Source organism: Sapajus apella, unplaced genomic scaffold (genome assembly GCF_009761245.1).
Source record: "Sapajus apella isolate SASKATOON/1434 unplaced genomic scaffold, GSC_monkey_1.0 scaffold12, whole genome shotgun sequence".
NCBI lineage: Eukaryota > Metazoa > Chordata > Mammalia > Primates > Cebidae > Sapajus > Sapajus apella.
Window position 1 is genome coordinate 15,765,709 of NW_022436952.1, and position 15,332 is coordinate 15,781,040.

Sequence of the window (15,332 nt, forward strand, 5' to 3'; positions counted from 1 at the left end):
AGTCTCTTCAGCCTCCAGAGGGGCTGCTGCCTGGGTGCACCGCTTTTCAGCCCAGAAGCCACCTAAGCCCGACCTGCGGGATCTGGCAGGGCTCTCCCTTCTCTGTACTTTGATTCTCTCCTTTATAAAGTGAGGGGTGTGGACGGGGTGGTTTTTAAGGCTCCACAGCTCTGACAGGCTTTAATTGGCACCTCAAGGGGCTTCTATTTACTCTTCACCAGTCCTGGACAGGCAGGGACAGACGACAGGAATGGCTCACTCTCACCCCCGTCCCAGAAGGACCCCAAGGCCATAAATGTGCAAGGACAGCAGAGGCCTGCGTACCAAAACACCCCCCATCAATTTTGCTTCAACTCTGTCTCCACTGCTCTTGTAGATAAACACCAGCTGGGCGCCCAGCTGAGAGTTTAGGTCCTTCAGCCTCAAACAACAAAGGCTAAGCTGGAGGAAGAAGGTACCTTTCTGGACGTGAGGGGAGGGAGCCCTGGGCCCCTACGCCTCTCCCTCTCCCTAGTGCTGGCTGCCCCTCTCTTTCCCACAGACACGGGAGGAAGGAGTGTCCTGTCTTTTCCCCTGAGGCTAGTGACTTCACCTCCTCCCCGTCCTCTCTCTAAGGTTGGGGTCTCTACCTCAGCCCCATCTGCTCCCTGGATCTGAAATCTCCATCCCCCTCTCCCTTTTTTCTCCTTGGGACTGGGGTCCCCACACCCCTCCTCTCTCAGGGCCACGTCCCTTAATTCCTTTTCAGGCCTGGTCTCTCCAGCCCCGGGCGGAGGGGTCGGCATTTCTCTCCTTTCTTAAGGCCACGGCTCCCTCCCCCACCCGCTCCAGCTCCTCCTCCCTGCCCCCTCCCTCCGCCCCGAGGCATTGTGGGAGGAAACAAGATGTGGGGCGAGAGCGGCGCGGGGAGAAGCCCGCAGTGCGGGGCCGGGCGGGCGCAGCCAATGGGGAGCGCGGACGGTGGCGCGCGCGGCGGGGGGGCGGGGGCGGGGCGCTATTTCAGCGGGGGCCGCGCGTCGACCGCTCTCAGCGGCAGAACGGAGCGGAGCTGTGAGGCGCTAGCGCGGAGCGGGCGGGCCGGCGGCGCAAGGCTGAGCGCGGGCAGCCGGCGAAACTCCCAGGGCGGACCGCGGCGGGGAGTTATCGGCCCCTGGCTGCGGGAGCCGGAGACCGCGGCGGCGGCGGCTGCTGCTGCTGCTGGAGGAGCCCAGGGGACACCACCCCTGCCTGCGCTCTGCCTCGGGCCATCGCTGCTCCCCAGGGGCCCGTGCGGACTCGCCTCGGTGAAGGTGAGCTGTGGGTGGGGGCGTCCCCCGTGTGGCGGACCTGTGCCGGTCGCGTGCCGCTCCATGCGCCCCGGCCTCGCCGCGGTGGCCCTGCGGCTTCCTTAGCTGGCTCCAAGGCCTGTAACAGGGCTGGCCCAGCAGTCCTCCGCGTTGACGGTCCGGGCAGCGCCGCGCGCCCCCGCCGCCCCTCCCTCCCGGCGCAGCCGGGTCTGCGCCACTCTCTGCCCGGGCCACCCTCGTGGCGCTGCTGGAGGCCTGGGCTGCGGAGCTGCCGCTGCCCCCGCCCCCGCCCCCCGGGAGTCTCCCGGCGCTGCGTGGAGGCCCCTAGTGTCAGGGGCCGGGGAAGAGGGGGTGGAGAGGGCTCGGGCGTGACGCGGCTCCTCCTGCCGCCACTGCCACCCTCTGGGGCGTCCTTCCTGCAGCTAGGACGCCCAGTCACTCCGGCGCTGTTCCAGGCCGGGCGGGGGAGGGCGGCCGACCGGCCGGGGCCGGAGATGAAGGGGGGAGGATGCTTCCTCGTTCCCCAGGTGCTGCCCTTCGGGACCGCAACGCTCTGGAGGATGGGATGATGGAGGGATACGGCCCCCTGGAGAGCCCAAAGGGGGAAGTAGCAGTGTGTGTGTGTTGGTGGGTGGGGATGGTGGTCCGTGTCATTTGGGGATTTACCTTTTTTTTTTTTTTTTGGTTGCAAAACCCGGGATAGAGGATGGGGGTGTCCTGGAGTGCCCTTTGCGCTTTTCACAGGAGCCCTGGCTCGTGACTGAGACGGTTGGCCTGGGGCCCTCTGGCCATCTTCTCCTATCTGGAGGCCCAGGTCCCTTGCTTTTTCCCCAGGAGGGAGGGGCTAGGCTGGACACCTTCCTCTGCTTTGCTCACGGGCACCTTGGACAGGGGTGGTAGGGGTTGGGCTTCACCTCTCTCAGATGCCTGGGGGACCAGGGGTGAAGAATCGTGCCGTTGTAGTCACAAGACCGGCATTATGTAACCACAGGCTCTCTACTGTAGAGTAGGGTGGCTTTTAATTACCGTAACAAAGTTGCTCCTTTGGACTTTGGGAAAGAGGCAGTGGAGCAGGTGAGCTTGCAGGCAAAATGGTGCCAATTTCATACTTTCACTCTGCTGTCTAACCAGGCCCCACCCCCACCCCTGGGTTTGTAAACAGTGCCCCCTTCTGAGTGGTATTAACCTGGAATAGGCCACCAGGTGACACTAGTTTTTCTTCACTTACACAGAGCCTTATAAGAACATTTCTCCCTGTGCTGCTGCTGTTCCTTTTCTCAAACCCATTGAGATTGCCCCATTTATTTCATTTCAGCCATTGGTTTTTGAAATGAAAATGTTGATTTGCCCAAGGTCATGTAGCCAGTCAGTCCTTGAACAGGGCTCTTGGAATCTTTCCTCAGCACCACATAGTGCTCACAGATTCCAGTTGAGGATCTGACTTTCCCTCTCCAGAATGTAGGGGCAGAGGGTGCTGGTCTACCACCCCTTTGCTCTGTCAGTTTCTGCCGAAGTGGAACCAGCCCTGCTTAGTTTGATAGTGCTAGATGAAGGGGCCTTGGATGTGGTCAAGGGCTGCCTAGCTGGCAGCTGGTATGTGTGTGGTGCAGGTTCCGATGGTGGTGGTGAGTTCTGCTTTCCCTTTCAGCCATCTAGTCCACAGGCCAATGTGAACTCCGATCAGGGTGGCCTGGGATGATACCAAGGATCTGTCCTTGAGCACGCAAGCTCCTGTGTAGCCTTGTATTATATACAGCTGGAATGACAGCATCTCTTGTCCATTGGGCTGGGCCACAGAGTGGTGCTTTTAGGGGTGGTGTGATGGGGAGATTGTTACTGCTCCATGTGTTGGGACTGTGGTCGAGGACAAAGGGCTCATCCTTCTCTGTTCTGCGTAGTAGCTCACATGCCACCTGTCAGGCAGGTCCTGAGATTCTTCTCATCCCAGGAAGGGTCCGTGCAGGGTCTGCTTGGGAACTCTGGTTGCTATGGGATGAATGCCATGGTCCTGGTAACAGGGATATGAAACAAGGTTGCTAAAATAGTAATTCTTTACCTTTCTTAGGTACCTTTTTTAACCCTTTATCTCCAGGTTGTTCCCAAGCCTATGTTTATTTAGGGGAAGGAAGACTTCAGCATTCCTTTGAGGAAAATAAGATATTGTTCCCTAACATAATACCTTTCACATCACCTAATAGGTTAGTACTTTTTGAATGAATGAATAAATTTGACATGAGTAAACACCAGAGAAATGACAAATCAGTGTTGAAGCTGGGTCCAAAATCTAGGGCTTTCAAAAATTGTATTGAGCTTTAAAGAATGAACATTGTACTGAGGAGAGTAGGGAAGCAGAGGGGAGGATGGGACAGAGACATGTCCTGTGTGACCGACTGGCTAAGTCTGAGGCTGCCTGCTCACCCTCTCTACCTCTAAGGGATATCTCAGCCCGGAGTACTTGAAGGGATAATTATCATTATCTTTGCCCCACAGGGCATTGGTGGCCTGGAATATACCCTACCCCTTTTTGTATAGGGCAGAGGTTGGCAACATTTTTCTGTGAAGGGCCAGATAGGACGTATTTTTGGCTTTGCAGGCCATACAGTCTCTTGCAGCCACTCAACTCTACCATTGTAGCATGTTCCTGCAAAACTTTATTTTACAAAAACAGGTGGTAGGCTGGATCTGGTTGATGGACAATCCCTTGTAGACTGTCCTTGTCTGCAGATGCTATCATATAACTTTAGTTAATCCTTAAAACAACTCTCAGTAGAGAGCTGTCCTCATTGCTAAAATGAAAATAATCAAAGGCAAGAAGTCCAAGTGACTTGTCTAAGACCACTAGAGATAAACTCAGGACCAGGAGTCAGGCCTACCAAGTCCTAGTCCATCTTTCTGCTGTGATGCCAATGATGTAATAACGGTCATTAAATCAGAGGCTTATTCTGTTCAAGTGTTAGGATACCTAGTTTATTCTCGGGACAACCCTGCAGTCCCCAGTTTACAGATGATGACAAAAACACAAAGATAATGTAAGTTGTCCAAGGACACAGCTAGTAGATGATACACTGTAATATCATCTTGACTATTGGTGCTATTCAGAGTATCAGAAGTAAATTTTAGAGTTGGAAAACCTCATTTTACCTATGATAAAAACTGATGATTTATTATGTCCTATTGGCCCTATATTTCCCAGGGTGGGAACAATGTCTCTGCTAAAAGCTTAGGAGCTCTCTCTCCTAATGCTTCATGTCTGTGTTTTTTGTTGTGCTCACCCTGTATACTCCCCTCTCTCACTGGGACCCCACACCCAGCAGCTAATGTTCACTGCCCAGAGCATGGAGTTGTGTCAGCCTTACCTCTCTGCTCCTTCTGTAGTGTCACGATGTCTGACCGGAAGGCAGTGATCAAGAACGCAGACATGTCTGAGGACATGCAACAGGATGCCGTTGACTGTGCCACACAGGCCATGGAGAAGTACAACATAGAGAAGGACATTGCTGCCTATATCAAGAAGGTGAGCTGGGGGAACTGGGGGCTGATAGCCAGGGTTGGGGATTGATAGCTGAGCTAACCTCTAGGGAGATCTGGAGCTGGGAACATAAGAAAGCCCATGTATCCTATGCAGACAAAACCCTAGGAACTTGCAAAGCAGACAAACTAGCAAGTGATTCTGAATTGCCCAAGCATTGACCTTAAGAGTTGTTAATAGCTCTGTTAGGTGTGTGCATATATGTTTACTTTTATAGGTAATTATGCTACTGCAAGACATTGGAGAAGTATAAGATTATGCAGAGAAACTTCAGAATTAAATATTGGCCCAATTCAGAACTATTCGAAATTAAGATCAAGGATATTTGAAAGGGAAAGATGTACAAATTTTCAGGGAGCTACATCATTTAAAGTGGGTATGCCTATAATAATCATTGTGTAGGAGGTTTCCTTTTTTTTTTTTTCCTTAAAAAGGACTCAGATACTACATCAACCCTTTCTACATTCTTAAGAAAAGGGTGGGCTTGAATATACAATTTTTAAGAAATGGATGAGCAATAATGGGGCCATAGGTTTGGTCTCTGAAAAATTCCTGAGTGAATGCGTGACTGGATATGGTTAACATGGTAAGGAAGCAGCTGAGCCAGAAGTAAGAAAAAGGGTACTGGGGCCCCCCTGATTCCCAGTCAGGTCCCATATCAATTGGAGGCATAGTCCCAGTATTTGATATTCTCAGCTCTGGCATCTCAAGAAGGATGTGTAAGAATGGTACAGTCTGGTCCATTGAAGTGGTAGGGTCTCTTTGAGTTTTACAGAACTGTGTTTTCCTACCCAAATGGGTAGGATGAAAAGAACCTCTAGAGTCCTGAGAGACTTTTTTGGGTGTGGAGCCAAGGGTTGCACAGCCAGTTGGGACTTCACCTTCTCGCTGTCCTGTAGTCGGTCCAGCTCTTATTTTGCTTATGGAGAAATGATAACTAGAGAAGTAACTGGCTCTCCTGAATTACACGAAGTCTAGAGCTAGGATTGAAGCTGGGTTTGGTTTTCACTTTCCTAGTACTTCTTGGAGAGTTGTGTGGTATGGGGGCTGTGAGAAGACCAGACAAGTTGTATGTTGAGCATATTGAGGGATGGAGCCCCAGAGTTGGCAGCATTGGTGGGCCCATGGTGGGGGGCTGCTGCCCTTTTATGGCCAAGGCAGGATGCCTCTAGAACTGAGTCTGCTGGCTGAGCCACAGATAGTAGGGAGCTGATTAGCTCACAAAGATTTTCTGTAGTTTTGATGCTGAACTTGTGCCCCTGAGGGAATTTCCTTGATCTCATGGTAGAGGTCTTTGTTCTGGTACATAGAGCCCACACAGTGCCAGGCACATGGGAGTGCCTTTAATGTTTTATGTAGAACTGCCTCCTGATACTCCTGATGTTTGGTCCTGTTTTGCTCTAATGCCTTGGTGTTTAACATTTGGAAATGCTGGTTTAGTAACGTGTGATGCAGCGGGTGGTGGCTCCCCATTTGTGCCATGCTATTTGACAAATGGTCCTTTATTCCACTGGCCTCTCTGATTCCCAGGGTGGGTTAGGGGTGGTGTGAGTGGGTGGGGTAGCTAGAGGGAGGACAGATGATCAGAATGTAGAGTGCTGGAGGCTCAGGGGAGAGAAATAATGGAGCCTTTGTGGTGTTCCATTATTAATGAGGGGAAGAGTGTCCTGGCCAGCCTTAGAACCTGAGCTCCTGAGGTTTGGGGAGCTGAGGCCAAGGGGTGGGGTGGGGGTGATAACAACTAAATGTGTTGGTGCTGGAGTTGCAGGGAGAGACTCCCATTCTGATTTCTCCTTCTTTAGCTACCCTAGTTACCTTTCTTCTCTACCTTTATTCTTTTTTAGGAATTTGACAAGAAATACAACCCTACCTGGCATTGTATCGTGGGCCGAAATTTTGGCAGCTACGTCACACACGAGACAAAGCACTTCATCTATTTTTACTTGGGTCAAGTTGCAATCCTCCTCTTCAAGTCAGGCTAGGTGGCTGTGGTGAAGGTGTCAGTGGCGACGGCAGCGATGGCAAGCAGGCGGCGTTGCTGGGACTGTTTTGCACTGGGGCCAGCATCAGGATGTCCTCTCCAATGGCTGTGCTACTGCATGGACTGTATACTCGATTTCATGTGTATGTTGCAGTAAACAAAACCAAACCTCTTTCTGTTTAGTTGCCTGGGGAAGAAGGCTGCTTTATGTTTATTTTTCAAGACTTTAAAAATATTTTTTGGTTGTATTGCACTAGGAAATCTTTCCCATCTCTCCCTTTTCTCTTTCTTTCCCTATACAAAATAACAGGCCCTCCACAAATACTAGGAGGCTGAAAGACTAGGAGGGCTGAGGAAGAGAAATAGGTCTCTGGAGGTGGAACTAAAACTGTGCAGCTGCCTCTTCCTGGCGGTGGATGCTGCTTTGGGAGGGCCAGGGAGTCTGCAGGGGGACAGTGTTGGGATTGTCAAGGAGAAAGGGATGGGAATGAGGTGGAGGGATTGATCTAGTACCAGGGAGAATATTCCACTGAACTGTGATTCAATGGCTTGGGGCAGAGGGGGTGGGGAGGGGATGTGTTCTTTAGGGGGCCCTGAGATGTGTTTGTCTGTGGTGTGTGGGAGTGGGGAGCAGACTTGTCTTGCTGTCTTGTCAGAATTTCTAAGTAAGGGCTGTGTCTTTGTGGATTACCTTCTTTTGTTCTTCCTGCCAGAGATCATGACAGGAGGATGTTGGGGGTAGGATTAGCTTGAATTTTTTTTTTTTTTCTTTACATTCTTCTTGTCTGCTCCCTGCTTAGCCCTCAGTTTTCTCATTCCTCTGGAGTTCTCTTAGAGCAGCCCCTGTTGTTAGTTGGCTGGCAAGGGAATTTCTGGTGACTGTAGTTCCTTAGTTAGGTGTTAGCAATCAAACCAAATCGATGTCTCCCTTGATTCTCCTGTGTGTGTGTGTGTGTGTGTGTGTGTGTGTGTGTGTGTGTGTGTGTGTGTGTGTATGTGTATATATATGTGTGGGGTTTGGGGTAGAGGGGAGGGAGGGGGCAGGACAGTGTGGAATCTCTAGGGTGTATGGGTAGGTAGAGGACACAGTTCTAAGTGGGCCTTTATGTTAAAAGCTTCTGGGAATACCTGTTTTGGAAGTAAAGATAGGTGTCCACTCCTTGCTGTCATCTGGCCCAGACACTCTGCTTGCTCTCTGGCTGTCTGCTCCCTGGGAAGGCTTTAGGAGGACCACCCAGGACAGGATGACCATGCTGCCATCTGCTCTGGAGCTGGGTCTCTGTGCAGAGGGACAGTGACTGGATGGTTGTAGTCTCTCGTGGGAGGTGAGGATGGAAGTGATAAAGAGCTGAGAGGAGCTTCTGGGGAGCCTTGGAGGAGGTCAGTCTTGCAGTGATGAAGCCAGATAGCAGGAGATGGAGCAGGGCTGTGAGGGGAGGAGATTCCAAGGAGGATGCAGGGGAAATCTTGTCTGTTAATGTAATAGGAGTAGGGTGGGGTTTGGGGTGGGGTGGTCATTGCCGTTTGAGCTGCTGATTCTCATGAGTCGCCTTCAAAACTCTCGTGTAGGGTTGACAATGTGGGGGGTGGGGAATCCAACTTATTTTATTTTCAAGTCCATTCTTGGGGCTAGTGGGGAGGCAGGAGAATGCCCCTCCCTAAGCCCTTAGTGTGTGCCGAGCTTGCTTTTTGATGTTGGCAGGGGAGGGAGGACCTGGGTGGTGACTGAGTTCTATATCAAACCCTTCTATGGGCACAAAATTGAGTGCTTGATTTTAGGTTTTATTTTTTTATGAATGTCCAAATCTGTTTCCCCCTGCCCTCCCAGACTGTGTGGCCAGTTGAAAGTGTCTAGTTTGTGTTCATCTCTCCCTCATTTCTGGAGCAGGGCCTGAGACCCTGCCACATCTCCTATGCTCTGCATCCACGCCTCTTTTGGACATTAAAGGTTGACTGATGCACCTCTGCGCTGTTTGGGTCTCTTTGGGGGTTAAGGGGTTGGCCTGGTGGCAGTGGTGCCACACAGTGGGTGACGGTGGAGGATTCCAGGATGGAGTAGAATGGGGACTGAAGAGAAGACCAGGCACAACATACTGATTGACCTGAAGCAGCACTTACTTGTGCCTAGGCTTATGCCCCTTAAGTGGAAGAAAACTAGCCAGCAGCACTCACCCTCAAGGGCTCCTGGGTCCTACCTTCCTTGGTGGTGATGACCAGGTGAGCCATATTTTGTGTCTTTGGGATAGTAGCTGCTGCCTTCCTAGCTGCCATCATGGACCTGCCTGAGCTTGGCTTCTTCAACTTTTGCCCAAAGTTCATCTCTTTTATACTCTTCCCTTCTCTGCTTCCCTGAACCTGGGAACTATTTAGCAAAGGGTCTGGCCACTCAGAAATGGAAAGCTGGGAGTATTCAGAAAGATGGAGCCTCTTGTGGTGGAACCTAAGTGATTCTCGGACTCCTATTGCCCAGACACAACTTGAGAAATCAGCAGTGCCAAGACTGAGAGTGTCTGCCCACCCCTGACTACAATGTTGTATGGCTGCAATCCTGATGGAGGGGTTAGGGAGCCAGAGGTGCTTTGGCTTCTTTGTGTTAACCGTTTATTTACTCAAAAACATTTAAGAGTTCTTGTATGCCTGGGCTTAGGATGCTGTTCGTACAGTAGAATGAGACAGGCAAGTTCTGGGTTTCTGTGACATGCAGGCTGTTATGTGTAGAGCAGACATACCCACCCTGATCAACTTTTTCCAATAGTGATAAATGTGTTATCAAGGGAATGAACTGGGCAATCAGTTATTGAGTGTTAGAGGTAGATAGATAGGGTTCCTCCAGTTAGGAAGGAGGTTGGATAATCTTGGCGAGAAGCTCTACATCTGGGGCAGTGAGGTCCTAAGGGATTAAGATTAAAAAAAAGGGAGAGTAGAGCCCCAACTTCTGTTACTGCCCTAACTGACATAAGTAATTTGACAGAGCTGGAGCTTTGGGAGGGAGAGTGAGGCCACAGTTCACATTTCATCAGGAATGAGTATCTCCAGGGCTAAAGCTCATCTGCTTCCTGCCCTGATGAAAGGGGTAGTCCAGTGGCATCTTTGAACAACACATTTCCTGCACAGGTAGTAGGTGCACAGTGCTCATCTGGAAGGCTAATCCTGCAGGGCTTACTGGAGGAGATGAGCCTCCACTCTGTGGGGCCCAGCATAGGAAAAGATGTGAGCATGTGTCACTGAAGGGACTGTGGAAGGCAGATGGAAATTGTGGGATTGTCTCAGAAGAACTGTGGCCATGGGAATGCCAATATCGCTGCTTGTATCCTGTTCTCCAGTCTTCTGGGGACTTCTTTGACTGAACCCAGCCAAATGGCAGATGACAAGGCAGACCCAGAGATGTAGTCTATAGGGTTCAGTCCCCATCCCTACAGGGAACAGCAGGAAAGAACAAGGTGGCGACAATCTAAGGGAGGCAAATGGAGAATAACCAGCATGGTGGGGAATCTTTGTTGCTGTGGTGCTGTCGATCTCTGTTCCCTGAACTCTAGTGTCCTCCAGCCTAGACTTAAGGTGTGGCTCCCCGCTAAATTATTCCCTCACCTCTTTTTAGTCTTTGCTCAAACAACCTCTTATCAGAGGGGCCTTCTGACATCCTGTGCAAGATAGCACCTCTCCCCCATCACTATTAACCTTAATTCCACATAGCACCTGCCAAGTTTGATATAATTGTTTACTTTCCGGCCTCCGACAGCTAGAATATAAACTCTGTGAGAACATTTTTCTCTTAACTGCTTATCTTGAAGCACATAGTACAGCACCTGTCCTGTAGGAAGTACTTGATGCATACAAATTGGTCAAATGGAAAAAGGGTGCGAGCAAGCCTGGGCAGCGCTGGTGCCCCAGGGCAGCCATTCCTGAAGAGAACGGCTGCCTTAGGTATGGCTCTCCTTGTTGCCCAAGCCCTGCCACCTTAGCAGGTGTGAGAGGGTCACTCCCTAAGTGTATTTAAGCCTCAGCCCCTCTTGCTTGCCAGTGTGGGAGGGTGAAACAGTATGTTCGTAAAATGCATTTTATTTTTAAAGCATTTCAGTTTATGTTGCTGAAACCTGAGAGCACCCCTCTGAGCTAGACTCAGTAATCATTAGCCACATTTTTGGATAAGCAAACTAAAATCAGAGAGGGTGAGTGACTGGCAAGGCCCACGTAGCTGGTGGCATCACTAGAGCTTAGCACTGTGATGTGCAAGGGCTTGACTGGGTTTGGCAGCAGGGGTCTCATGAATACTCTTTAAGATGTAGGCCCAGATCTCTTGGTAGTGAATCCCTGATGTTCCCTCTCTTGGGGCTCTGGTTTAGCAAGGACAGCGAGGATACTTTCCTCCCTCCCTCCTCCTCTCTCCTCTCTACTAAGGGTTGAGGAGCCACCTCTTCATCTTTAAGGCCTTTGGGAGAGATGGGTCTTCTAGTCTTAGAAGGGAAGGCAGATGCTCAGAGTTCTGACATCTTAGGCCTCCCCTGAACAAAAAGCATAGCCCCTTCATTACCTAGTAACAAATATGACCTGTCACCTGTTGAGGCCAAGTGTACCTGTGTGTCTGTCTTTGTGATGTATGAGGGCTTGGTGTCCTCACTAATGTACATGAATACTCCTACCCACAGTAGTCTGTGCCAATACAGACATTCATAAGAAAGATAAGAGAACCAGCAGAACCCCAGGTTCTGCCTCTCCTTCCTCCCTTTGCCCAGATGAAGGTGTGTAGTCTGTGGTGAGGCTGCTGGACACTCCTGTTTTGGGCTTTCTAGAGAGAATCCAAACATGCAAAAACAGTGTGGTAGTGAAGGCAGAACGAGATCTAAAATCAGAAGACCTGGAGTCGAATCCCAGCTCCAACACTTACCCACTGGATGAACTTGGACAAGGTACTTGATCTCTCTGATCCTCGATTTCTTCATCTATAAAATGGAAACAGTATGTGTCTTTTCTAAAAGGAAAAATCAAATGACATCATATATGTGAAAATGCTTGGAAAAGGGTAATGATGATGATGAAGATGCTGATTATTAGGGTATCTAATAAAGTTGGAGAAAGAACAGAATCCCCCCTCACATCCCTATTACACCACCAGCGTTCTCCCTCCCTGCTCAGTTACACCCATGCCATAGGGAAGGAGCAGGGAAGAAACTTGTCTAAGATCACATGGTTGTCTGCAACAATTGGGACGCAGAACTTGATCTGACTCCCAGGCCAGGTTTGATTTTGGTTTGCAGTGGCAGAGAGGACTAATTTATCACTGGGTTCTGAGCCCTCTACTGAACTCTGGATTGCCCTGTACTTGGTGGTGGTGTACAGTTAAGTAGTTTTTAGCATATACACAAAATTATGCAGCCATCACCACTATCTAATTCTAGAACATTTGGTCACCCCCAAAAGAAACTGTGTACCTGTTTGCAGTCACTCCCCCATTCCCCCTTCTCCCCAGCCCTGGGAAGCCACCGATCTACCTTATATCTCAATGAATTTGCCTGTTCTGGACATTTCATATAAATGGAGTTGTACATGTGGCCTTTTGTTTCTGGCTTCTTTCACTTAGCATGATGTTTTCAAGGTTCCTCTGTGCTGTAGCACTTATCAGTACTTAATTCCTTTTTCTAGCTGAGTAATGTGTGGGTTTATCACATTTTGTTTATTCATCTGTTGATGGATGTTTGAATTGTTTCTACTTTTTGACTATTGTGATTAGTGCTGCTATGAACATTGATGTACAAATTTTTGTGTAGATACATGTTTTCGATTCTCTTGGGGCATCTTTTATTTGTTAATGTCAGTTTTCTTTAAAAAAATCTAGACAGGTTGGCAAATTTTTTTCATAAGGGATCAGATAATTATTTTAGACTTTGTGGTCCATATGACCATATATATATAGATTACAGTTTCTGAATTTTGCCATTTGAGCCTGAGAGCAGCCATAGACAATATGTAAACAAATGAGCATGGCTATGTTCCAATAAAACTTTTAAAAAGCAGGGGCCAGATTTGGTCTGTGGAGCATAGTGTAACAACCCTTAATCTAAATGACACATTAACATGATATATTATTCTAAAGGCACAAAAGGCAAAAGTTCTCCCTCCCACCTCTGTCTTCCAGCTACTGGGTTACCTTCCTTAGAGGCAATAATGTTAAGAGATTCTGTGTCTCCTTTTAGATACAGTTAATAATGAGCATATTTTAAAGTGGCTATGTACTATTCCAATGTGTTGCAGATAGTTTAATCAACACAAAAGAACTGAGGTATCTGAAGGTAAAAGAACACTATTTGGCCGGGCGCGGTGGCTTACGCCTGTAATCCCAGCACTTTGGGAGGCCGAGGCGGGTGGGTCACGAGGTCAAGAGATCGAGGCCATCCTGGTCAACATGGTGAAACTCCGTCTCTACTAAAAATACAAAAAATTAGCTGGGCATGGTGGTGCGTGCCTGTAATCCCAGCTACTCAGGAGGCTGAGGCAGGAGAATTGCCTGAACCCAGGAGGCGGAGGTTGCGGTGAGCCGAGATCGCGCCATTGCACTCCAGCCTGGGTAACATGAGTGAAACTCCGTCTCAAAAAAAAAAAAAAAAGAACACTATTTGAGGGGTGTTGCACTGACCTGCCTATCTTACTCCTCAATCAGAATAATTTTTTGAACTCCTGAGATTTGCCCAGTCATTTTGGGGCCATGTCTGATGAATGCTCGGTGATTCCTTTAGGGTCAAAAACAAGCTCTGACTCTGAAGAGATGTAAGATTTTCTCAGATGATTTGTGTATCAGTCAGAGTTCCACCAGAGAAACACAACCAGTAGGTTATCTTCTATCTTGTCTAATTTCATATCCACGTATCTGACATCTACCTAGATTATTTGCAAGGAATTGGTTTAAGCAGTTGTGGGGGCTTGCTAGGCAAATCCAAAATCCATAGGGCAGGCTGTGTGGAAGGGAGGTCTGGAAACTCTCAGACGAGGTGACATTGCCGTCCACAGGTGGAATTTCTCCTTCAGGGAAACCTCAGCTTTCAACTGAGTGGATCAGACCCAACCATATTATCCAGGATAATCTCCTTTACATAAAGTTAACTTATTGTAGATGTAAATTACATTTACAAAATACCTTCCCAGCAACACCTAGATCAGGTTTTGAATAACTGGGTATTAGAGCCTAGCCAGGTCAACACATGAAACTGATCACCAAAATCCATGTCTTGTTAACTTGGCACCAGTACACATCTCCTTAAACCATTTAATCTCCCGATAAAGACAGCAACAAAGTAAAACTTCTGCCTATCATGACACAGTTAACCTGTGTACAACTGAAAATGTGCTCTTTTTCCCAGAAGAGAATTCATAGTCCTTGACTGGTGTTCACTTTTATTCTTGATAATCCGGTAACTTTACTAATATTATGTAAATGTAGCTATTTCAATAAATTTTATGTTTGATGACAAGGGGATAAGAGGGAAGAAAAAATATACATAAACACACACGAGCATTCATAACAAAATAATGACTACTCATAATAATTATAGTACTCACTTCTGCAACTGGTCACATGATTGTAGCTGGTGTTTATAACTACTCTTCTTCACTACTTATTCCCTATTTTATTTGCCTTCCTCAAGAAACTCAGAGCTGGTTGTAGTTCTTTGCCTGGTGGGAGGGCCCCAAACTTTCATTCCTGAAGGGTCTGGGAAATTAGAAGTCTTACCTGCATTGGGTTATTACTGTTTTCCACTGGCTTTAATCACCGTAGGGCATGGGAGTACTATGAGATGTCCTGAGGGACCTCTTGTATTCCAGACATACTTTTCTTCCCTCCGTTGTTTCAAATTAAGAAGCTTAATTTCCCTTTGGTAGTCAGGAGGAATCACCCTGGCCCAGTGGAGGCAAACTCTTCTTTACCTGTTGATTCAGAATCATGGAGTACAAAATGACCCATGGCAGTCTTCACTTCCAGTTCAATGAAATAATTGTTACTCCTGGTGAAAGCATTCCTCCCTTTGGAATGAAGACCTCTAGATCAGCAAAGCATAAAGCTACAGAGATGGGAGGCAAAGCTTTTACCAGTGGATCATTAGGAGTAATAGTGAGTTGTGCCATTTCATTTCTACTACTGATCCCTGGAACTGTGAATCCTAGCTATATGACAAATAGCACCATATGTGGGAGGCTGAGTTGGAATATATATGGTCTCCTGAAGGACACTGCTTCCACCCTGCAAGGTGTTGCCACCAGGCTGGCACTGTAACTAGATCTTTAAAAGGCCATTCCACCTTTCAAGTCTCAGGATGATGGAGAACATGGTAAGCTATGAGCATGGGCCCATTGCTACCCCTCACTTGCTGTGAAATGAGTTTATTCATCAGAAGCCCTGCTGTGTGGAAAAAATGGTGATGGATAAGGCATTCTGAAAGTCTACAGATGATAGTTTTGGCAGAGCATTAAATGCAGGGAAAGTAAATCCAAATCTAGACTGTCTGTTCCAGTAAGAACAAAGTGTTGCCCTTTCATGATCAAAGTA

The 15,332-nt window shown here is 48.5% G+C and overlaps 1 protein-coding gene across 1 annotated transcript; it reads left to right on the top strand.

Moving 5' to 3' along the window:
• The first annotated feature begins 1,038 nt into the window (after positions 1–1,038).
• Positions 1,039–8,761, top strand: DYNLL2 (dynein light chain LC8-type 2). Its single transcript, XM_032280133.1, has 3 exons — positions 1,039–1,289; positions 4,662–4,800; positions 6,660–8,761. The coding sequence occupies exons 2-3, from the start codon at positions 4,669–4,671 to the stop codon at positions 6,795–6,797; spliced, it is 270 nt and encodes an 89-aa protein (XP_032136024.1). The 5' UTR covers positions 1,039–1,289; positions 4,662–4,668; the 3' UTR covers positions 6,798–8,761.
• Positions 8,762–15,332: the final 6,571 nt, after the last annotated feature.

Bases quoted from the DNA above. Each gene is read 5' to 3' on its own strand.
- DYNLL2 (XM_032280133.1), top strand. From the start codon at position 4,669: ATGTCTGACCGGAAGGCAGTGATCAAGAACGCAGACATGTCTGAGGAC. The intron at 4,801-6,659 runs GTGAGCTGGGGG...ATTCTTTTTTAG, and splicing joins TTGCTGCCTATATCAAGAAG to GAATTTGACAAGAAATACAA.